Below are 18,783 nucleotides of genomic sequence, written 5' to 3' on the forward strand. Positions count from 1 at the left end.
CACTGGAGTCAGTGGAAAACACAGGAGAAACATAAGCCCCGCTGTTGAATACAGCATCTCCCCTGATCAGCCGGGATTGTGAGACAAAAATGAAAGAAACAAACACTACAATTAAAACCGGGGAGCACTGACTAACATACAAAGTTATAAACATTTAGTCACTACTTAAAAATCTGGAATTTGGTACAGCTGAATACGAATCAAAATACGAATGCATATCTTCTGTTGACAAATGTGCAGGATTGCTGCGGTAAGCGCATGAGCTAAACACCCGATTTGTTTTGCAAGCCTGTTTGTTTTGTATGCCTCACGCGTTGCTGCTACATGCTTGCTGTGTCTCCCGTGTCGCATTTTCTCTCCTTGTTCTGTCCCTGCCATGACGTTTGCAAAGCAGCCATGGCGGCGGAAGCGTGTTCACTTCCAGAAAGGTGTGTGCAATGTAACAAGAAGATGAAAGGTTTATGTATGCAGCATCGCCCATAAAAAGCTATTGTCTCTCACAGAATACAAAGTAAATGTTGACACATTTTTGTGACATCTGCAGAAAGAAGCAAACGCCAACGAACTGAATTCTTCTTAACTACAAGCCTTGAGACTTGGCTTCGGTCCTTCCACTGCTTCTGAAGACAGTAACTTGCCAATGCTACTGAATTGTGTGGCCAGTATGTAGGGTGATACATCCAGTGCAAAATGCAATAGGAGGGTGAGTCCCCAATGATGACATCACTGAAGGCGTTTCTCCTTCCAAATCAAAAAAAGATAAAATACTTCCACTTCCTTTACTACCTAATCTTCTCCATCATGCCAATAGACACACATCAAACAGGTTGGTGTCTGATAGAAACTGTGTTCAGTGTTATTAATATTAATTATTACAATTAGCTCAGAGCTTATATGCTCCTCGATGGAGCCACTAAAGAAACTACTAATGCCGTCAATGTTTTACTTTTTCTTTAACAGTTACTTCTGAAGCAGTGTTACCGGGTTTTTGTGAGTCTGCTATTTCTTCTCAAAGCCCCAGTCAGTCGCAGCAGACCGCGACTCACACTGAGCCTGCTCCTGCTGTAGGTTTGTCCAAATCAAAGTGTAGTTCCTCTTTCCACTGTTGCTACATGCATACTCAGGGATTGAGGCTAAGTTAACATCAGCAGTTGGTTGTCACCTCTCGCTGTATGCTTGATCAGGAGGAGGGATTACTGCAAAACAAATGGCTTGATGTAGTCAGCAGGGTTTCTTTAGATAGAAAACTTTAAACTATTTGAATATTAACGGAACCTGACTGCCTAACTTAGCAGCTAGTATCAAATAGGAATATATATAATTGACTTTAATTCTGTCTAAATAATTGGATTGAATTGATGTATGTTGGAGGGTTTTTTTTTTTTATTTGTAAAATGCTGTGAGATGGCAGTCACTGTGAATCAGCGCTACATAAATAAACTCAATTGAGAATTGATTATTTCACATTCTACTTCTAGCAATGTGACTTTGTGAAAATAATTTCTCTATTTCTGCAGGAAATGACTTGTGATTTGAGTGCTGTGCTCAGTTTGGGGGGATTGTGGGTGGGGGTTGGAATAAATTATTGTACTTTATATTTAGTGAGAACATGTATTTTCACTTGCAAATTTTCATTATGCAAATTGCGGTGGTGACGCAATTAAATGTGTTGTCAGATGTTCCATTGCATTTAGCTATGCCATTTTCGATGCATGAATAATTATAACTATGTTCAATGGAAAACTTTGTCTCTCAAAATGGCCTTCATTAATAATTACAACTTAAGGTCCTTGTGCAGTCTAAAGAAGGATATTTAAAGTAGCAATAAGTAATAGTGACACCTAGTATTTCAAATCCAAAACAAATGTTTTATTATTATTATTATTATTATTATTATTATTGCAACACACATTCCAATGAAATTGGTCCTCTGCATTTAACCCCTTCCTTAGGGAGTAGTGGGCTGCCACTGTGCCACAGTATTTTAGAGAAGCAGCGAGCACCGGCACATCTGGGACGCTTCAGAAATGCATCACAGCGCACTGGCTGAAACCTAGACTAGGGTTTCTCTGATCAGCTGCAGAGCTGCGTGGCCAAGCTACTCCGCAGCGCTTCCACGTTCAGTGGAAACCCAGGGTAAGGGCCTTGCTCAGAGACCCATATTGGTCTGTGGGAGTCGAACCAGGAACTTTGCAACCTCACCGGGACGCAAGCACCCTGCTCTCTCACCAGTAGGCCTCCACTCCTCTATATCTACAAATATTCACATTTGTAGATATTTAATTAAAGGTTTTTTTTTTGACGACCCATATATACCCTAAAAAATAAGAATACCATTAAAAAATAGGGATGACATATCTGACAATTCATTGTTTAATTTTCCACTGGGTTGGAACATATCACTTGTGAAGTTAGAATATATTTCTAACCAGCTACATGCTGGTTCTATGCATCACTTTAACTTACAGCTTGAGCCCGTGAAGCCATGCACTGCAGTGTAAGTGCGAGACAACAGCTTCTGTAAGGCACCTCTCGCTGTTAAAAGGAGGAGGGCTCGCCCTGTTTCTACACCTGTTGCCTTGAGCCCTAAGGGACAAGCTATCTGCATCGCCTCTTGTTTTTCAACCTTCCTCTTAACAAGCTTAGATAAATGAATATAAAAACTCCAGTGTCCACACTGATAAGGCCGATCTATACCTGAATAAATCCAGGGGATTAGGGACTTAGTGACACAGGAAATTATCTAGAGGCAAAAGCAAACAATATGAGTACAAATGTAAAAGCCATCTAATAGTTAAACTGAATGTGTGGCTAGAACAAAACTCTTCTTAGAAATGAGATAAGTAAAAAATTTCGATCCTCTTCTTCGATCCTTCACTCTTACTGTCTCAGTCGTTGTATCTTTGGACAAGACACTTCAACTGAATTGTCTGCTGGCGGTGGTCAGAGGGCCGGTGGCACCGATGTATGGCATCCTCGCCTCTGTCAGTCTGTCCCAGGACAGCTGTGGCTACTAACAAAGCTCACCACCGTCAGGGTGTGAATGGGTGAATGACTGAATGTAGTGTGAAGCGCTTTGGGGTCGTCTGACTAGTTAAAGCGCTATACAAGCCATTAACCATTTTACCACTGCTGATACTGGGGCTGTATTTAGTACTCATCAAAAAATAAACATGAAAAAAAAATGTTACAGAGCTATAAGTGACAATGACGCAAAAGATGGGTTTTTGTCTACAACTTTGATTTTTACTTGATCAGAAATGTGTGGTTTTTTGTAAGTGCAGAGGAGAAGATTTCAAGAAAAGTCATATTCAACAAATTAGAATATTGTCAAAAAGTCAATGTAATGTGTTTAACTAAAGTAAAGACATTATAGTTTAATTACTCAGAAAGATTGTCCGAAGCCCTTGTTTCTGTTAATAACTGTGTTGGGTTTTTTTGCTTACATATAATGAAAATACAACATTTAATACAGTGCTATTTTTCACTTAGATGAACAGTAGTACAACAGTCCTACACCCTACCACAATATTTTGGTAATGTGAAAACTAAGTCTATCCTGTGGTGGTAAAAAGTTTGAGAACCACTTAAAATGCAAAATGTTTTAATGCATCATGTCCAATTCTGCAATCTGGCTTTTTGAATTACTGAATGCATGCTAAACAGTCTCTGAGCAGTAGCTAAAATCCCTGTGAGCAGATTTGAGTGAGAGCTGGCAAGACAAAAGGAAAAATGTGCTTTGCTATTCACTTTAGGACTTAGCAAGGTGTGGGGTTCCTGCAATGTGCCTTCAACTAAAAAAAGAAAAGGTAACAACTCTAAAGATGTATGAGGAAACTGCTAAGAGGACATTTTCTCTGTTTATGCAAAACAACACATTACAACAGTTAAATTTAACTCATCAATAAACCACAGAGAACTGAGAAATTGGATAAAATCAGCAACGGATCTTGAAATGCCCCAAGAAACAAGTCTGCTGTGCTTTTTCCTCTCTTTTTGGGCTTATTCTAAGAGGTCTAAATCTTGTGGTGAGGTAAAAAAGTGAAGGGTACAGAGACGCTGGTTTTGGCTGCTGTGCGTAGGCCTGGCTTGCATGTGGCTAGGAGCAACCACTGCCTGGCAAACTATTTGGAAACACCGTGCATCAAATAATAATACAGGCCATATAACACATTACTTCCAGTCTGGAAGTTTATTAGTCTTTCTGTTTCTAATCTCTTCGCTTTAAACATTTTTTTATGACTGAAGAACCACATGAAGTTTAGAAATATTCAAATGTATGGAGGGTATGTAAAAAAGGCTGATGGTTTCCTCATAAAACATCTACAAGTTTTTTTTCACCCCCCCCCCTCCTATTCTTTTTTAGAGAGAAGAAAAGTTTAGACCACTCTGAAGCCATGCTGGGACACTGATTAATCTTTTGACCTAAAAGTGGGAAACCAAAACAGCACCTACCAACAGCAGATATGTTTTCATGGGGGAGTTAGCCAATTTACACATTAACTACTACACAGTTAGTGAAGAAGGAATCGCCTCACACTTTGTCACAAAACATGGCTTTACCCTCAGACCTTTATTTTGGCAATTCTACGGTTCTGTCCCCCCCCCCCCCCTCCCTTTTTGACTATTTTAGCTGTGCTGATGATTTAGAACGAAATGTTGTACTAAATGACTCCATTGTGGCCATTTTTTGCTAATTAATACCCATTAAAATATATATTCTTGATTCCTGTTGGCAGTATTAAATCTTACCGTTTAGGTAAGACAGTTTTATGCAAAACTAAACACTTAAAATGTTGGTTTTTGATCTTTTTTTTTTTTTACAGGATCCTTTATTTTGTTTTGTCTTTTTTTTTTTTTTTGGCCAAGGGTGTAATTTCATGTGTTGTTCTTAGTTTCCAATCATGGAATATGATTGCTTACTGCACTTCAATGGAGCAAATGATTTGCACAATTTGGACATGGATGTGAATTCAGATAATGATTCAGGCTTGTGTGTTGAGAAAATTTCCTGTGTTCTTGGAATTGCAGCACAAATATGTACTTTCTGTCGATGCAGGCTATGGAGCATTCAGTTTGCCAGGTACATTCTCAGTTACATATCCCAGACTGGGCAATTACCAGCACCAGTTATACAAGTAGCACTTACAATGTATACAACTCTTTTTTTATGTAAAATGTGCAAAAAAAGTGTCAGTTAAGTTTTTAAAAAGTAACAGGAATGATTATCTCATATGAGTGATGTTACTCGAAAGAACAGAAAACGTGCAAAACTAAACAATTACAGACTACATTTGCATGTTGCTGTTTTTGAACAGTGATTTTTGGGCAAAGTCAGGCATTAAAAACACAATGCAAATGGGCTATTCGGAGTAAGAATGCAGGGAGAGTAGACTAAGTTACATACGCTATTGTCACTTGACCCCGACACAGGATAGACGGTCCAGCCAAGCTCTGCCGTGGCTGTGGTGGAATCCATGAGCGTCTCTGTGGGGAAATGGGAGAAGAGATGGGTTCAGATAATTGTCCGCTGTGAATGCACCACTGCAAAGGAACTATTAGGGTAACATAATTATTCAAAGAAAGGTATCACTTTATTTCTCTTCACATTCCATTTTGAACAACCTAAATATAATATAATCAAAAATTCGAACTTATAGTATCCTGCTTCAGACTCTTGGTTTAACAGAACTACAGTTGAGATATTCTTTTTTTTTGTCAACGTTTACTTGAAATGTCTCTTTTTTATGTGTGGTTTCATAAGAGATCCAACTCATCCAGGTCAGCGGAACAAAACCATTACCCCTACAAGTTTGGTAAAATAAGTGGCTTGAAAAGTAAGTCTCTAGGGTACACCGGGGGTGACATCATATATGCCATGGATTAGCTGATGGAAAGAAACACTTCTGGTAATTGGGGTCAAACAGGATGTGCCTCCTGTCTGTCAAGAGCCAATCAAGGCCCAAATTCCTCTAGCCTGGTCCAACTGCCCGTCGTTTGCTTAGTGAGACACTCCTATGGTCACCTTCTTTACCTATTTCTGCTAATCTTTGTACCCACACCCTCTCGCCTGGGTTCCCACCCCAGATGTGGTCTCAGCTCTGCTGCTCTCTCTGTTCCAGTCAGCAGGTCTTATGAATTTCCCTCAGCTCGTCTCAGTCCTGCACTCTGGGGTTGAGCTGCCACAGATGGAGACACCATTCATCAGTTGTGAGGCGTCAGCTGCAACTCCAAAATGCCACGGAGGGATTTAGTAACCCCCCACCCCCCCAGCCCCCCTTGACAAACACGAATACTAATCTTAACATAAGTCTGAGCCTGCAACCGTGATACTGGTCTGCTAGACAAATGCACTCTGTTGCACTTCACTCTTATGATAAAACTGAAATAACTGAATTAACGCTAAGTATGGAGTCTTGCGGAAAGGTTTTTGTCAATCAAGGAAAACTGAGCCCATAAAATCCGATCAAATGTCAGAGTTCTTTCCAGAGGTAATCGCCGAGCAGAATCAAAGGCAGAGGATCTAAAGTTATGACTAACAGGATTCGCTTTTCTCGTTGCATTTTCAGCTTTGTACGAGTTTGGATAATGTTGTGGACCCTTTCATTTTTATTTATTTATTTATTTTTCACAACCTTGGAGTTTACTCCGGAGAAAGCCGCAGATTTTAATTAACAGCCTCCGAAAGCATTGGCTTATTTCAGAGCTTTCTGCTGGCTTTCAGAATCTCACCATTACTTCCAAGACATAATACTTGATTTCACGTCCTATTCAGTTATCACAAAGCCCAACTCTTATAATTAAGCAGATGAGACTGCAATGAGCATATATTGATAACCTTCTGAGTGACTCAGAGTTGAACAGTCTACATGGGTGTTAGGCAGGGAAATGGTAATTATACCCCATAATGATAACTATAATTAGTGGGGGAGAAAAGTGAGAATAATGAACCCCCCTCTGCGGCGGATAAGAGAGTGTTGTGGGGGAACAGGGAGCATATTTCTGAAGGAATGTTAACACATCTTTCTCTTCCCCAAACCCGGCTCTTTCTCTCTGAAGCCACGCATTCCTTTTTTTTTGTCTGTTTCTATTCTGACCCACCGTTCTCACTCTGTTTCGCGATATTTAATCATCTTTTCCCAGCGCTTTGCTTCTTCCCACCTCTCTTTTCACTTTCTCCCGGGGGCCAACCTCTTCCCACTTCCTCCGCTCTTGTTTTACGTCTATCTCGCCACTGCTATCAGTGACCCACAAGTACTACCTCCCCATGAAAGACTGATCACTTTTCTTCCTGCTGCTGTCTACACTTGAGTCTCGGCAGCCACACAGATTCATTACCTCCCGTGAGGCAGAGCAGCACATAGCTCACCCCTGTCAGCCACAGCTGAGGCGGAGCGTGAGTGCTCAGTAAGACGTGCTGGGTATTAGTTAGGAGGACAGCATGACACAGAGGCACTCGCGGGAATGCGTAGGGACCGTTTTTACTTCTTTTTTTCTTTTTTTTTTGATTTTCTCTTGCCAGGATATGTTTATGTGTGATCGTTAGAATTTGAATTTAATGGCGTACGAACATATTGAAAACTAGTAACCATTCCTACTGGAATTCTCTTATCTTACATGGACACACAGCCCAAAATCTTCAGGCACTCTTAAGGAGGGCTGGAAAAATATATTGAATTGCTTTAATTAGAGTTTGGTATCATGTGGGTTTCATTGTAGGATGTTTTACAGACTTCACATAATGTCTGTCAGGGTTTTAATTAAAAGCAAAAGCGATTAATGAAACACTCTTCTACATTCTAATTAGACAGAAAGTCTAGGGAGCAAGGAGTATTCTGACTGTCAACCAAATATATTTGTATTTGAATGTGTTTTCATTTGGAAAAAAAGTGAGTAATAAACAGTTTACAGCTTCAGGAGCACACAGAAACAGACTAAGTAGATTCGATGCAACGTTCTTTAAATTTGTATTGTATTTTTTTGCTTAAACTGTTACATGGTTTTACTGGGATGTTTTGTTACTTCCAGCTTCGGTTTAACACTTCTTCCTCTTTTAATGGCCAAAACCTACTTATGCACAGAGAAATCGAAACCTAAAAAGCTGATATTTTTTCATATCAGTGGACAGGTAGCGTTGACAAAACCCTCACGAAGAGAAGACAAAGTAAACAGTTTTCCGTATCAAATGTTTCAAATTAATTCAAGGGAATCCGAGAAATGGAAGGAGCTTCCATTTTCTCCAACTTGCAAAGACGTGTCTGCAGTTCATTCAGGCTGCGAGAGAAAGCGAGACTAAAAGATTTCCACACCGAGACAAGACATAGGTCAATGATATGTTACCACGCAGTCCTGATTCAGGACTGCGTGGTAACATATCATTTTATATTTTGTGCAAGTTTAAATCGAGAAAAGAAAATGTGTCACACACGCGACATAATATTGCCACTGTTTTTAACTGACATTTTAAACATCGGCTGAAAAGTATATTTTTAACATTCTTGCATTTTCTCATAGATCATTCTTATAGATCCTAAAAAGAAAATCTGATCGGTGCACCTCTAACACAAATGATAAGAGCTTTGCCAAAAACAACAATGACACGATAAATAAACACAACAACATTAAAAAGCAGAATGTTTACTCTTTAACCTCATTTAAATAAACCAGCCTTAGTGTACATTTCATAGAACAATGATTGGGCAGTTTGTTGTGCGATAGGTGTATTTAGCCTGTACAGTGTTTAGTTTCGAAGGACCCGTCAGTGTGGCCCAACATCTGATGACGAATTGCATCTCATCACAGCAGTAACTGTATTTTGCATGACTTGTGTGGCAATTAGGAGAGACAAAAATAGTTTAAACAGTCTGAGCTCATGGGAAAATTATCAGGTAGAGACGGAATAGATACTTAACGGACAACAAAAGGAGCATATTGACAATGTAACAGTGAATAATTAAAATCTTTTTTCTTTTTTTTTTGTATTTTCATGCTCTTAACTCTAGAGGTAGCTATGAATATGCAATGAACCCTAGGAGTCTGAGAAAAGCCCACTATGAGGAGAGTGCTTCCTCTAACACTTCCTGAGACTAAGGAGAGAGTTTAGTGCTGATCTTGGAGAGAGCTCTCAAGTGAGAGGCTGTCTAAAGTGACAGGCGAGGGGAATGGAAGAAGGGGTGCACGGTACTACAACAACATTCTTCCTCTCTAAGAGGGGTCAACGCTTCGTCTCTGCTTTCTAAAGAAAGCAGCAGAATTTCCAATGAGGGATACAGGGGAGGACGTGTTCGCTGCAGAAAACAATGTTTTATGCACAAACAGCTGCCGTGAGTCAGAAAATAAACAACAACTGCATACAGACAAGATTCTTTAAATTGTAAGCCATTGTGTAAAGGTCTCTCGGTATGGATTGCTTGAACCTGTTGTTTATACTGCAGCACAGATAATTATTCTATGTGGACTTTGTTTTGCTTCTGCTGTTTCCTTATTTATTTTCTTCTCTGCCAGTCTGTTCCTCACCATGGTTTGCCATGGTGACTGACAATTCATGATTTGGCCAAAGGGCAAAAATCCTAGCCTGACAGCTGGATGACCAATTTGGAGGGGGAGATAGACAGATTCCTCCAGTCTGGGTGATGGATTTCTCCTCAGCCGGGAGATATAGCTAAACAAAACATATGAACCTTTTCTCGGGGCAGGGAACACAACAAGGGCACCTTTTTCAACAGATTTCCCAGCTGCATATACATGTCCATGTGCGGCTAAGAAGTCACATGTTTCTCTGCCTTTTTTTTTTTTTTTTTTTTTTCATAGCACGAGGAACCAATTTTGACAAATTGCTTTGCATGTTATTGCATCATAGGAAAACACTTAAATATAAATGACTCTGACATGGTATCTCAACAAGGAATCGCAGAGAATGAACCAATTTTCTAGCAAACCAGCGTATATTTAGGTCCTATGGTTTAACAAGGGTATTTTGAGAAAGCAATTGACCTCTGAAACAGCATGAAGCGGCTTGGAGGCGTCATTTCTTTTTCGTTTTTCTCGCAAGCAGAACTGTATCCTCTTTCCCCTATGGGGCAAATCCCTCAGCATTTAATTCAAAAGAGAAATAAACCCACATGGTGCGCTTTCTGGTGCTGAGATAATGTCAATGAACAGAGCTGGAAAAACAGCTTCAACATTCGGCTCATAAAACCCATTCGCTTTGACCACAAGACAAATGTGTACTGAACAACTGAAACCATGTTATCGGAAGGCGAATGTGGGAAGATCGTTGCATGCGCTACAGTTTAGAGGAGCGCAGCTGGCCATTGAGCTAAAAACAGAATTTTATATAGTCAACCAAGCATGCAAGGTTTGCAGATTAAGGGGAAAAGGAACAGCATACCCCGGAGAAAGTCTGAAACCTGATTTATAGCTTTACTGATAGACAGAGCTACTGTATGGCCAGTTGGAAATAATAACATGTTCTATTTACATTGAAGGAGTGAGAGGAGCCCCTGGCCTCGAGAAATTTGGCTTAACTTATCCATCATCACAAGGTGGACTCATTAAGGTGCAGAAGAACTTTCAACAGCGTTTTGCCATTTTTAAAATGTCTTAGAATAATCCCCAGTGACATTTTTTTTTTCAATTAGGCAAGCTCTCAGGACAATGAGGTATTGACCAAAACCTCAGGAGAGGGTCTGGTTTTCAAAGTCAATTTGGCATACATGCGTGCGTATCAGTAGAAAAGAAGCAAATCAGGTAGATTTACATGGTCTACATGTTGGAATTAAATTCCAGTTCACAGTTGCCATGTTGATGAAGGGGTTTCAGGTAAGTCAAAATACAGCTCAAAGTTCAGCGTCACCTCATTAGGACTCGACAATGTTGATTTCTTTTTTTTTTTCCAAGGCACAGAGAGATGAGCAAGGAAGCGGGGCAGTGGATTTTGGCAGAGTCTAGTGGAGTGTGAAATATTGTACTGCACACACAAACACAGAGAAAGTGGAGCTCTCGCAGAGCACTGGCTGTTGACAGAATGATACAGTATGGTGTTCCCAAGGGCCCCAAGCAGGATGTAAGAAGGTAATCTCAACACAGCCAAGCTGCGTTATCAGTCAGTGTGACTGAACTTGTCAACAAAGCAAGCGGACTAGAGCAAAAACCCAAAGCAGGAGATTCAAAAGGTAAGGAATATGGACCTGAAACAATGTCAGGTCCCACAGAGGGAAATCAGCTGTCTCTGTCTGACATCGTATTGCAGAGCTCCCCATTTACTTTTCATGATGATGAAATGCGTTGAAACCTCAGCCGTAAATGGGTTATCTTCCATCACGCCAATGTGCAATCCATGGCACTGTAGTGCTGTTTGTTTGCAAGCACATAAAGTTGGAAATTTGCTAACATTAGAATGTAAATTGTGTGGTTCCAACTCAAAGTGATTAAAATGACATGGGATTAATTAGATGTTCATATATATTTAGAATTCAAAGAAGCATATTTTATATTTAAGCAGGCAGGATGCTGGTTTTATTCACTCAAGGGAAACTATTTAATTAGGACTGCACAGAAAAGAATTGTCGTTTAGATCTGTTACAGTCGGTCAAGAGTTTTGTAGATTGTTACTCTGACTAAACTACCTTATCTGAACTATCTATTTGAACTAACAGCATTAAAAAAACTGTCACAGCTATTGATGGTAATCCTTCATATCAGTTTTAAGTGTCTGCAGCTCCCTTATTTTACTGCCTACCTGTTATACCAATGTAAAATTATATATTTTTTATTTTATTTTATGACATGCTTTTAGAAGTTTTACTTCTTAGCAATATTTGTAGGTGGAGTATCAGTGTACATTTACCATTAAAATAGTTCAGGTCTAAGTGACACCATATTCCATGGCGGAAAGACGTCAACTTTAGCAATAAACTGTGAGCTGGAAGACTTACAGACCCTGTCTACTGCAGTGTGAAGAGAGACCTGGCCACTGACAAAAGCTTAAGGATTTATACTTACACTTTCCATATTTCCCAAACCCCTGAAACCCAAATCGAGCTGTTTAACAGATCAGTAGATTTTAAATTTTGCATAGGAAAATTCTGTAAAACAGAGGCCAAAACTTTTATACGTTGCAGCTGAACATGAGTGTGACTCGAGCACAGCAGGGCCATACAAGTGACATCCATCCATCACTCCAATCTTTTAAGTGCTTCATGAGTACTCTGATATGGCTCGCTGAGTGCAGTTGAAATACCTGCAGCTAACTCTGACAGGGATCAGTTTTTATCAAAGTGACAGCTTTTCAGATACCACTCCTAATTGATTTGATGGAATTCACAAGCCTACCACGCCTTGCCCACAAGCCATCAGTTGGAAAGGAATGATGAAAAATGCACGTAGAGCATGGAGAAATCATTTACTTCACAGATGTTTGCAGATGTGTGTTTTACATAGACTGTCCTCTCTCTCTCTCCACACCCTCTCTCTTTCCTGAGCTCTCTTGGTATGGAGCTAAAACAGTGACAGCTTGCATCGGAAAAGACAGTTGGCACTGAAAAATTAGACATTGAGAAGTCAAACATTGTTAGAAAGTAAACACTTGAGATGATATTCTCATTTAATGCTGCAGTTTTTTTCAATGACAGACATTTTCGTTGTCACTGCAGATTTCCTTGAACTACGATGTCGCTACAAGCTGGCAATTTTTTGCTGTCGGGGCCGGGGCTAAATTGAAGGCCCCTTTATGGGCCTTCCGTTTTTCCGGTACTCCATCTCTCAATGAAAAAAAAGCTGCAGCAGAAATGAAAATATCATCATAAGTTTTTACTTTCTAACAATGTTTGACTTTTCAATGTCTAATTTTTCAATGCCAACTCTCTTTTTTCGATGTCATTGCAAGCGATTTTTCAATGTTCCCTTTTTCAATGTTTGGTTTTACAATGCCAAATCTCTTTTCAATGTTGCTACAAGCTGTCACTGTTTTAGCCCCATATATTGGGAACCTTCAGAATATAATATGCATGTACAAGACAAATGGTTAAGATTGTGCTTAGTCATTAAATGAACAGAGCTGAATAAGGAATTGCAACTTGACCAACCGCCCCACCCCTCTCTTTTATTTTGAGCTACATGAAATGATATCTGCATTATTCAAGGGAGCAGCTCTCTCCATGCCAACCAATTGTATTGGAACCTAAGGCAAATTAAAGTGAAGTACATAATCTGGGTAACTCCAGATACACGATTCTATGGGTAAGACAAAGGGATAAAAGATGGGGATTTTGGATGCACTCTGGGAACTATGGCTTCTGTTAAACATGGGAATGTGCAGTCCTGGCCACCCTACTTTGAACACCTGATAAGGGTTTGCAAAAAGCCTTAACTTGAATTAATCTTAAATTGCACAAGCATACAAGAAGTTATAGCCTATCTCTTTGAGGAGGAAGTGGAAAAGAGAGTGCTGAACTCCTTTGTGGGAACACTGCAGGGCAACTGGTTTAGGTACATGGATGATACCTGGGTCAAATTCCAGGCAAAGTAGAAGCTTTCACCGGACACATTAACCCTGTAGACAAGAACATCAAGTTCACCAGAAAGGACTCCAACAACAACAAGCTCCCTTGCTCGGACTGCTCGGTTCACATGGAGAGTGATGGAAGCCTCAACATTGAGGTTTACAAGAAACCAACACAGATAAGTACCTACCGTTTGACTCTCACCACCCTCTAGAACACAAACCTGATGTCATCAGACTCTACACCATCGGGCCAAACACATTCCCACAAAGACAGAGGGGAAAGAAAAAGAGCAGAACCACATCAAATAAGCTCTTCAGGCCTGTGGACATTATAAGTGGGCTTTTGTCAAGGCAGTGAGGAAATCCAGAAAACACATCGCTGAACAGAAAAGGAAAAGAACAAACACAAAAACATTGTCATCCCCTACATTGTCAGAAAAACTAAGAAAGACAGAAGGATTCCCTACAAAATGCAACTAAACTTTTCAGGCCCAACCAAACTCTCAAACAGAGGTTGGTTCATCCCAAGTATAAAAACTACCAAACACAGACTGAATGTTTTTGCACTTCAGTCTAGTGTGGAATGTCCAGACCTCTCTTATGGAGAAACTAAACAACCTCTCCACAGATGCATGGATCAACAAAGGAGAGCCAGCTCATCAGGACAAAACTCAGCTGTACACCTACATAACAAGGATAAGGGACACTCTTTAGAAAACCAACGTTTTCATATTTTGGACAGATAAGATAGATAGTTTGAGAGAGGTGCTGTACCTCAGCCATGAGGAATATAAATGTAAACTGTAATCTGATGAGACTGCATATTGGCAGCATGTGATACCAATATTTGCTACAACAGTGATTATGTATAATATATAATATATAATATAATATATATGTATATATATATATATATATATATATATATATATATATATATATATATATATATATATATATATATATGAACATGAGATGTGCCCCCTTGATTTTTTTCCTAATTATAGGATTTTGTTTTGAGTTTTATCAGTTGGAGATAAAACATTTTGTTAAAGGCTTTTTACACAGCTTTACTTGGGGTGCCCATAATTGTGGCCAGTACTGTATATGCCTGGACACATTTGTTTGTAAATCTGTGTAAATGATAGGTTCTTCTTTTTATTGTAACTGTTTGTTACAATAACAATGATTGGCCGATGAAAAGATTCCTCCACATATTAAGAGTGTCAGAGACCAGCAAATGTATATAGTTTATGACCTATTCTATGAGCTTCAAAAGCCCTTTAATCCTCTAAAAGATGCTTTAAAAGCTGTTGTAAATTCCTGTCCAGGAGTTCCGAGTCCTTATCATTTAAAGAGTGGTGATAAGGTTCAGCTCCTTAGGTTAAGAGCTGCCTTTTTGACAAGGGCTAATAAACGTTTTTCAGCAATACATCAATCACTGCTTAAACCCCACAGTTAATTTCTACCAAGGGAAACAGGAGTTAAATTATACATTTAACACATATATGTGTCTTGCTTCTTGTTTGTACAGTGAAGCTTGACATTTATATACATGTTAAATGACACTGCTAAGGAAGAAAACACTATTTTAAAGGAATGATGGATATCACCAAGTTGAAATGATAATTACAATTCCTTTAACACTACAGTAAAGGGTAAAATATTAGACATCCCCTGTAAATGTTAATGTTTAAGACATATTTCACAAGTGCTGATAAACAGGAAATTATTTTAAAACAACTCTTCAAAACATCATACATTAATTTTGAAAAGTTACATTATCTTACTTTGGAAATGAAATCATTTTCCAAAACCAAAAACAGCCAGGGTTCAAACCCTTACCTCCCTTATAAACTCCTCTTTTTATTCAGCTGTTGTACAAACCAATTCAATTTAATTAAATTTTATTTATATAGTTCCAATTCACAACACGTCATCGCAAGGCACTTTACAAAGTCAATTCAATCAAATCATACAGATTGATAGGTCAAAAGGTTTTCTATCAAAGGAAACCCAGTGGATTGCATCCAGTCTTTGACAAGCAGCATTCACTCCTTATGAAAGAGTGTAGAACCACAGTGGACAGTCGTCTCATTGTCGTTGGCTTTGCAGCAATCTCTCATACCGGGCATGCACGTAGCGACAGACAATGTTGTGAAATAGTGTGTCTAGAAAGTTTAAACTTACTTTTCTAAAAAAAAAAAAAAAAAAAAATGATGATAGCTGTCTCTAAGGAGTGCAAAAGAATTGAAAAAGGCAGTATTGAATGACTTAGCCAATTTAGGAATTACTATCTCAAAGGAAACCATCACTAGAGACTTGCCCATGAATCAACAGTAAGAATGAACAAACTTTGTTGTTGCACCGGCTCAGGATTCACACAGATTACATAAAACATGGAGATGCAACAAGACTTAATATTTCCACAGCTTTCATGCCTGCAGTAAATACTGTGCAAAAATATTAACCCTTATTTTACAGAACTCTGCAGCCTCCATGGATTGTTGTCCAGCCTGACATTCCCTAAGAAACTAAAGTGTGCAAATAGGCATTACCAGTTGTATGTTTGTAAAATGCAACAGACCACACCTTCTCAGGAGGGGGCGTTAGCCCTTAAGGCTTTTGGAAAGAAGCTTTTTTTGAGTCCATTAGTTTTTGTTTTAATGTTTCTGAAGGGTTTACCTGACGGAAATGGGTCAAACAGTTCATTGCCCAGGTGGGTGGGACCTGTGGCAATTCTTCTAGCCGTTTTCCAGATCTTGTAGACGCCATCCCACAATCCCCTGTGCTCTCCTCACCATCCGTGTCTTTCCTCTCCTGTGCCATGAAGCTCCAATACCATACTGTTATTCTGAGGCCTAAAATGCTCTCTATAGTAGCTCTAAAAAGTAGAAAAGTAAAGTCTGTTTCAGTTTCCCGATAAAGAGCCATTGTTGGACCTTCTTTACCAGGTGGGAGGTGTTCACAGTCCAGAAGAGGTCAGAAGAGATGTGAATGCCCCGGGACTTTATGGTGTCCACACGCTCCACCACAGAGAGGAGCATATTCAGTTCTCCTAGACCTCCTGTAGTTGACTATGACCTCTTTGGTCTTGCTGGTGTTCAGGGTTAGGTTGTTCCTGACACACCACTGTATAAGATAAGGGATCTCCTCTCTGTAGTGGGTCTAATCATTCTCGGGCATGACACTCACCACAGTGGTGTCGTCCTTAAACAGGACGGTAATCACTGAGGCAGGCAATGGTTGATTTTTTGGGAACAGGCACAATGATGGATAATTTCAGGCAGGCAGGTAGGGACCATGGAGAGCTGCAGGGAGAGACTGATGATGTTCAGAACAATCCCCGTCAGTTGGTCAGCACTTGACTCTAGCATCCTGACCAGCAAGGTTCTACAGAAGAGAGCCCTTCAATCCAGACAGAGGTATCATAAGGACAGGCTAGAGAAAGATTATGTTAACTAGAAGCATGATGAGACGAAACCAGAGATCTTTGGCTTGTGCTTTAAGAAAGATGGTTAGAGACCTATAACTCAAAGAACACCATCAGTGAAAAGTAGATTTGGTTTCACTATGGTTAGAACTTGGGATCTTGTCAAGGTGAAGAAAGTCTAACAGTATGATAATGTCCCAAAACACACATCATTGCTGATGAAGAACCACCAAAAGACCAGAAGTGAATGCAATGCACAATGCCCTGACCTGAATCTGAGTGAAAATCTGTTTCTAAAGAGGAACAGGCTATTTATTCTTCAAAACTACAACAAATGACTCCAGATTATCCATCAAAGTGCATTCACAAATGATTAATGTCATTAGAGGGCTAATAATTCAGACAGACAAAACCAGGATGTATGAAAAATGTGTTGAAATTAGTTTTGCTCAATATTAGTCACTGGGAAATACTAGGAGTGTCAATAACGTTGTCCTCTGCTGTAGCCCTTCAGTTACTCAATTTAGCTTGAATTTACACATTCAGCTGTATTGTATTTAAAGCCTGAGTTCCATCAGCCTATTTGTTTGAGGTTTACCAACACCCCACTACTGCACATGATAACATAAGACCGCAGCAAGGGCTTGACAAATTAGTTTAGCATGTCATCATATATCAACGAAATGTGTCTCAAAACAACATTACATGCCATATATTTCTTTACTTGGTGCGCATTTGGTTTCTGGGTCAAGCACTAGGGGAAAGAGTAATAGGATCCTAAGACCTCCTCATGTTTAATGATAAATCTTACTCATCTGGGGCTGTAAATGTTTTATGAAGCCTAAATAAATGAATAGCTTGTTCCTGCTGCAAAGCTTTCTGTTTTTCCTGAAGGCTAACTTGTTCAACAAGCTAAGGTGCAGACAAGCTAAATACCGAGTATTTATAATTAAATTCTGTTGTAAAATATGGAAGAAGTTAAAGATATGTTAAAATGTGCAGCCAAGAGAGTACGTAAATTTCTTAACTCATCATCTTAACCCAATATAGTGCTTTCCTTTTCCTGAAACCACCGCTTATGAAAATAGAAGTTACCATTCTGTTTGAGTTCTGAATAATTCTGCGTATAATTCTGTTTGTCTGCTCCAATTACCTCAAGAATACATTTTGCACATTAGGTAAGCAAAAAAAAAACAGTTCTTACATGTGCTTTTTAATTTTTGTACAATGTTCATACTAGCAAAACCTTAGGTCACTGTCTATTAAGGGCTTATACAAAAGTGGACAAACTGCACATTCTGGTCTTGGGGTATAGCAACAAGTCAAGTCTTGTAGCATTTTAGTAAAGTATGTTTTAAGCTTTTCTTTCTATCTGTTTGTGTGTATGTGTGTGTTTGTGTTTTTCAGTATGTATTTTTATGTGCAATAAAGGGAGGGTACTTTTTTCTGTGATTTTGACTTACGCCTAATCATTTGACATCCAATTTGTATCAACCTAAATTAACATCAACGGGATAAAAATTAGTTTAGATCACACAGATATTGATTCAGAAACTGCATGCTATACATACAGGATGTTGTACAAATGGGTAGAATAGCTTGCAATATCCACTCAGTTCAGTTTAGTGGTAATTCACAGTAAATGGCATCTAAAGGCATTTTAACAGACTAATATGTCAAATCCACATCTAGATTCCAGAAAGGTATGATCTGATCAATACAATACAATATCATTCTATAGTTGATCCAAATTAAACTGAATACAATTTCATTTGATCATTGTTAAAATTCAGTGCAGTTAATCTGATTTCTGTTGCCAATTGTTTAAAAATAGTCTACGGTACTT

General features: G+C 39.1%; 1 protein-coding gene across 4 annotated transcripts in view; it reads right to left on the reverse strand.

Annotated features, from left to right (window-relative positions):
- ephb2b (eph receptor B2b) overlaps positions 1-18,783 on the reverse strand; it is a 153,330-nt gene that overhangs the window by 94,445 nt on the left and 40,102 nt on the right. For all 4 annotated transcript variants that reach the window (XM_036124699.1, XM_036124702.1, XM_036124700.1 and 1 more), the window contains exon 2: positions 5,408-5,487. In XM_036124699.1, the coding sequence (XP_035980592.1) occupies positions 5,408-5,487 (80 nt within the window). The remainder of the gene's footprint in view (positions 1-5,407; positions 5,488-18,783) is intronic.

Source organism: Fundulus heteroclitus, chromosome 20 (assembly GCF_011125445.2).
Source record: "Fundulus heteroclitus isolate FHET01 chromosome 20, MU-UCD_Fhet_4.1, whole genome shotgun sequence".
Classification (NCBI taxonomy): Eukaryota; Metazoa; Chordata; class Actinopteri; order Cyprinodontiformes; family Fundulidae; genus Fundulus; species Fundulus heteroclitus.